The sequence below is a fragment of the Mya arenaria genome, chromosome 7 (genome assembly GCF_026914265.1).
Source record: "Mya arenaria isolate MELC-2E11 chromosome 7, ASM2691426v1".
NCBI lineage: Eukaryota > Metazoa > Mollusca > Bivalvia > Myida > Myidae > Mya > Mya arenaria.
Window position 1 is genome coordinate 9,238,259 of NC_069128.1, and position 6,768 is coordinate 9,245,026.

A 6,768-nucleotide genomic window follows, 5' to 3' on the forward strand; every position below is an offset into this window, starting at 1 on the left:
AACTCCTAAACAAGCAGTATTTCATTTCTACACTTCCTTTTAACAATATTGTTGTCAACACTTTATTCCGCAGATGATTTCAAACCTACTCGACATTAGTCTTTAATGTATTGAACTGATATTGCCATATGAATAGCTGTCATTTTAAAATAAAATAAATTTGAAAAGTGGTATATGAAAAAAATATGTTTATGGGTAAGATTGGTCTATAATAACGTGTTAAGCTCATCAGTGCTCAATTTTGCAAGATATATAATGTTGCCATCCTTGCTTATTGTCATCCAGTTGACAACACACGTGTCTCCATACGTTTACATTCATTGTGTAGAATATACAGCTTGTTTTGGAGATGGCAATGGAGAGACTCTTATGCCATACGGGAAACTCTCTCTTTACCCTAATCATAATGGGTAAAAAAGTCTTCTTTTTTTCGCTTTATTCACTGTAACGTCCACGTAGTTGTTGAAATCATACCAATGAGCTTTATGTACATGTATATAGATAGTTGTATAGTTTGACTTCTTTTTTGTACAAGTGTAATTCTTTTCCCTGTTGTATAAATGTTTATGCTCTCCACATATGGAGGAAGTAAACTATCTGTATATGAAACCCTGCAAACTATTTTAATACTAACCAGGAAATAAATGAACAAAAGTATTTAGCATGGATTAATTCTTCATGTAAAAAGTATGTATAGCGGTTACCTACTTAACGATGAAAGTATAGCGAAAAGGAAGTTTATATTGGGAAGATATTTTGTTAGAACAATTAGAACAATTAGAACAATTAAAGTGTGTCTTGTTAGATTTATATGAATACAATTAAATCATATTACGATTGTAATATTCTGTCGAGTTTAAAAACACATTGTGTTGGTTGTATATTCTGTTTGGCTAGGATTATGAATAAGTCATATTAAGATATGCGACAGATAGTGGGAGATAATTAAACGGAAACTTTTCTGGTGAATATCAAATACAATTGTCGTAGAATATTCATGTATTCTTTAAATAATTTAATTTTTGTATTCATTTATTCGCAAACACAATATCAAAGCACTTTACCTGTTTAATCAATAAACGTTTTTTTATTGGATTTGATATATTTAGATCTGAAAAACGTCTGAAACAACAACAACAAAAAAGCTTTTTGTGAGGAAATATTCGTGATAAACGTTTTTAAAGTAAAACTTAATTACAAAATCAGAAACTGTTGTTCCACATTTTCAGATTGGATTGGTCAAACGATGTATGCACGGCTTCTTATTTGTTATTTGACACTCGGTGGATTAGTGGGAATAATGGGACTAGCGCTGCAACAGTTAAATGATGATATACGAAATAATACGCCAGCATATAGAGAAATAACATCAGATCGAAATGAGCCATATTCGACAAAAGGAGATAAATCTCACGATGGCTTGTCAAAGAATGAAGTGTCATTGAGATCAAGTACAAAAGACATTGGACTATTTCAACTAAATAATACCTTGGATGAAACGGAAAACCGTGCTATCAGAAGAAACTCAATTCCTTTTAACAACTTCACGGACAATAAGGAATGTGTAATGAAAGTCGAAAACTGTTCTTTGAATACTTTTGCTTATAGTATATGGAGATTCCAGTCCAATTACGTCTTTATAGGACTCAAACAGAGGAACAATTCTGGTATAACGATAAAAAGCAACCCTGATGTGATAAACGGGGACATCTGGATCTGGACATTTTGGGGTAAGGACGGAGCCCAGGAGTTCTTGAGATGGCCCATCGAGTTTGGAATATGGTCATTGGGTATACTGTATCAGTCCGTTCTGAGACATCCTAAAGTGCTACCAGTGGTTTTGACACGAGTCAGTGGTGATTGCTCCAACCTGACGGTTGGAAATAAAGAAGATGATCGGGCGATTAGTAAGGCGCTGAATGGAATCACTCTTGCGCTGATGAGCAATTTATCGGATGGGGAAAAGTACGGACCAAGTTACTATTGTTACACAAGAAAACGAGACGTAACAGAGTACATGAAAGTGATATGTGAAAACATTGTATGCCCATTCGGAGGTATTGAGCAAGTTTGCTGCGATTACAGATTCGACAAAACAACGATGAAACGTAATATTACCTGTCCAGAATATGAGTTCATGTATGACACTATTTCGTGGATTGTTCCAATAATGTTGGCCATTATTCTATTTGTTTACTTTCCAATACCTCTGTTGCTTGTCGCGTACAAAATATTTGACGATTCTCGCTCGACCTATGTGACACCAAGACTTAATGGACAAGTTATTAATGAATCAGAAGACGGATACCAAGAACAAGGAATGGGCGGACACTGTCACAATACCGAGATCTATTTACTAGAGGGTTATAAACATGTCAGTTTTTTTCAAACGCTATTCATGCCCCTTGCTACTATAAAGAAAGTCACTGTAACGTTACAAACACGTTCCATGTGTGTGTTCTTTGGTAGATTAACCAGAGCAGCTTTTCCAATTGTCACTCTGTGTATAATTGGTCTTCAGGCATTCGTTGATTCCTCAAATCTGCTAAGTTTCATTACAACGAGTGTGAAATTGGGCGTACCATATGGGCTGCGGTCAATAATCACGGGCTACGAAGTGAGTAGAACCAACTTTCTACCCTTTCTTGGTGGTCCCTTTGTAGCCCTTGCTTGCTATGTTGTAGTCACCTCAGTTCTGCTTATGATTCCAAAGTCTATCCCAGAGTTTCTCGCCAAAGGTCTGAGACCAACAATATATGGTCCATGCGCAAATGTAAGTGAATCAGAATTATCTCCCATGAGTGAAAGTTTGAAAATCGTCAAACGTTTTGGATCACTAAGTTTGGCTGACAATTCAACTGGATATTTGTTATTGTATCGTTTTACAGTTTCACAGGTACTTATGGTGTTGAATATTAATTTCTGGAAGACATCCATTGCTATTCAGATCGCTCGGTGGCAAAGAATTTACAACAGATGTGGCTGCTGTTGTATTATAATTTTTGCTCCCGTTTACCTTGCCATATGCATCGTAGAATTGGTTTTGACATACGTTATCCACGGTCTCCCAATAATATCTTTCGGACGTCTTGTCATATCAAGCTATTGTTCTGCTTTACCTCTGCCTAAAAGAAACCCGATATACCTGATTCTAGCGCACTTCATAAAACTTTTGACCTTCATAGCAGTTCTTTTCTTTCTGTATATGTTGTGCGCAGTCTTTCTAGAAACCATTTTATTCATCACAAGAATTTGCGTATTCTCTTACACGGCAATGATTCTTGAACCTAAGATAGCATATGGATACCTTATTTTCTATTTCACTACTGTTTTCTACCTATGGGACGCTATAAACGACTTCTCCCTTTGCTACGACCGCCTGTTTCACGACTCAATCAAGGCCGCAATGTACGTTCAGAGATCACGACGATCCAGGGAGGATAGATTACTTTGCAAGGTGAGAAGGCGGCGTGGAATAAGACAAAGCATTTTTGAAATAATCATAGAAGAACACAACCCTCGTAGAAGACAAATGACAACTACTTGTCTTAAACTTGCAATAATTGTCTTGCTGATGTCAATGGCGATTGATTTATTGATAACGACAGACAAATTCAAAGACTTACATACGATCATGCACGTAGGCACAGCCATCTTTGTGTGCGCCATGCCGCAAATATTGAAACGGATGTGTCACCAACGGGCGAGCAAACTGCTGCGGATACAGTTCAGGGAAAAACTTGCGGACACCATAATGTCACATCTTGGATATATTTCTTACAATGAGGAAACATCGGGCGACAGTGAGGAGGGCTGTTCTAATTGATATCAGCACCTGCACACTCATTAGAACTGCTTTGTTTTCACTGTTCGTCCCTAGGCGGCTATCCCAACTTAACCAATAAATATATTTTGATCATTTGTTCAAAGTTTACATTGGTAGACATTTACAGTGTGAAAATAACCCACACCTGTTCATAAATTAATTTATTGTTGTTATTAGTTGCCAGCAAGTATATATTTGATATTATTTAATATATATACTTTATATGGGGACCAGTATATAAATTGCAGAATAATAATTATGATATTATTCAGGTTTTAGGACGAAATGTGAAGCGTAGAGTGTTTTAGTATTAAATTATTAAATTGATAGCTAAGACTAAAATTCTAAAGGCCAAATTATTGTTTCCTGATGATATAAAATTATTTGAAATACTAACTTATCCCTGAATATTATTGTCTCCCAATCGTAAAAAACTCGGGCATTTTCTATCGAATATGGAAATGGAAAATAACCGATGTGTTCCGTTTGATTGTCACCGCTACTAAAGATTACACTCTACAATTAACATGTTGTATATTTTGCGCAATGTTTTACGCAGAAATATCCATTGGCGAGCTGGAAGGAAAACCATCTAGCTTTTATAAAGAAGACTGTTCTCTATTGTGATTGCTTTATTGTTCCTTTTGCAATGCCTTTCAAAAGAAATAACATAATGTTATTTTCTCATAAAGCATAATAATAATTTAAAGGGGCTAGACACCAGATGATGCCATTGCAAGAAAAAAAAGAATATTGTCAAAAACTAACATAAAATAAATATCGTTGTGTACAACGCATTGCATATTATTGACTGATGTATCACATGACTAACGACACATGCATCTTTCCGAAATTTTGCGCATTTTCCAATTAGAAATTTACTGGGTTTGTATAACACGTAAATAGTAAATTTGTAAAAAGCGTCGGTATATGTATCTGTACTTATCACGTGACTTTCACATGCTCAGTATTCATAAGATAAACTGGGAAACCGTTATGAGCTATTTTTATAAACCCAGCTTTGACGGCGACGAAATATTATTTTAATCATGTAAAGTGATTTATTATCGGTCTCAAACTAGATCGTATTGTCAATTCTTGGTTGGTTTTGAGGAAATACTGTTTTTCCTGATTTTGAGACTATCTGGTGTCTAGTCCCTTTAACGATAGTGTTTTTTCGCATGCTTGTGTATTTTAATGTTTTTTAAATCATTGAAGTACTGAAGCACGCTTATCTGTTTATATAAACCTGTATGTACAAACTGCTTTCTGTTCTAACCGTATCATGCTTTTGTTACTGAAATACATCGGCTATGTAAACATGTTTTTCTATACGTTACAATGTTTCACATGATCCCATGCTGTACAAAACAAATGTTTATCAAATCCCATCGGAAACTATTTCATTGTATCCCAAGTAGATCGCAAATCATTTACATATTAGTCACAGATTCATTTTCATACTTGAAACATACATCTTTAATCTGATGAATGTATTATCCTCAACTATAACAACTTAAGAATCACGTCTCAGCCTTTGTGTACATTATGAGCTAAACTGTGTTTCGTTTGAGAAACAGTAGTAGGAACCCTATATTGATATACATGAGATACTCTTATTCTGATAAATTGTTCGCGCCGACTTCATGCTTTGCATTAATATGCGTCATTCTTTTATACCCGTGTTGTAAAGTATAATGTATATATCTAAACCTCTCAGACATACGAGCTTATGTTTACTTTATTGTTGTATCTGTGTTTTACCTAAACTTTCTACAGAAAATAGAACATTCAAATTAAACTGCTTAAATATTTAAAGTAACTCGCACATTGTTTGTAAAACCTTTTATTTACGTAATTAAGTGTGGCAAATCATTTGGAGTGTTTTGAAAAAAGCTTGATCCCTTCAGCAAATAATGATATGTAATATATGTCAATATACAGAATATAATCGTTGTATTTCGATATCGAAAATTTGTATTTAATGTCATGGTCATATAATGTAAAATCAATTTGTTGAATTCAAGTGACATTCTTATTCAAAATCAATACTTACACATGTATAACAAACATACACTTTGAGTGATAAACTTTTAACTACTAACTAAACTATTTTATTTCTGATAACAAGATTCTAACCGTGTATTTAATAGCTGAAAACGCAAAATATTAAGTGATTGGTTAATGCTAAAAGATTTACTGTAATCTACTATCGTTTCATAAGGTAGAAATACCGTGTTTTCTACAACTTTCTTTCAAATTAAACACGGTATCCTTTATAAGACCCATTGTTTTCGACATTTATTTATACTTTCTGATATGTTAAAACAAATGGATTTATTGTGTTAATTATTTTTTGGGAGTAAGAGTGCACCTTTAACTTTATATTCGAAAAAGTCATCCTTCATGATTTGTGCCCTTATTGGTAATTTCTGGATGTATTAAATATTTGCTGTATCTCTTTGTGATCAACAATGCGATAAAGATTATGGTTTCTGTTATTGTTGTTGTTGCTTTATTCACTTCAAGAATGTGAATATAGGCTTACCTATTTTGAACATATAATAATTTTGATTAGATTCGGCCAATTTTCATTTTTAAATCGCCGCTGTTAAATCCGTATTTTAAATAAGAATATTACCATTGGAAATTGCAAAAACAAACAAAATAATTTGTTCTTTAGTTAGTTGTATAAAACCTCAATTACTTTTCCACAGGTTATGTTTTGGCTAGTTTGTTTATTTAAATGGTTTGATTGGTTAATAGAAAATACTGGATAACTTTGACCAATTAATAACCAAAATGAGTTAACACACTGATGCAATTTTCTGCTGGCCATTAACTTAAGGAATTGCGTATTATGTTGGCAGATATGGTAACACATTTCTCAATAAAAAACATAAACAAATGAATAAAATGTTCCATACATTGACTTTGGTGAG

The 6,768-nt window shown here is 33.9% G+C and overlaps 1 protein-coding gene across 1 annotated transcript; it reads left to right on the forward strand.

The window, feature by feature from the left end:
* The first annotated feature begins 731 nt into the window (after positions 1-731).
* On the forward strand, positions 732-6,529 carry LOC128239951 (uncharacterized). The gene is made up of 2 exons (XM_052956415.1): positions 732-964; positions 1,230-6,529. Exon 2 carries the CDS (start codon positions 1,247-1,249, stop codon positions 3,824-3,826), a length of 2,580 nt encoding a protein of 859 aa, XP_052812375.1. The 5' UTR covers positions 732-964; positions 1,230-1,246; the 3' UTR covers positions 3,827-6,529.
* Positions 6,530-6,768: the final 239 nt, after the last annotated feature.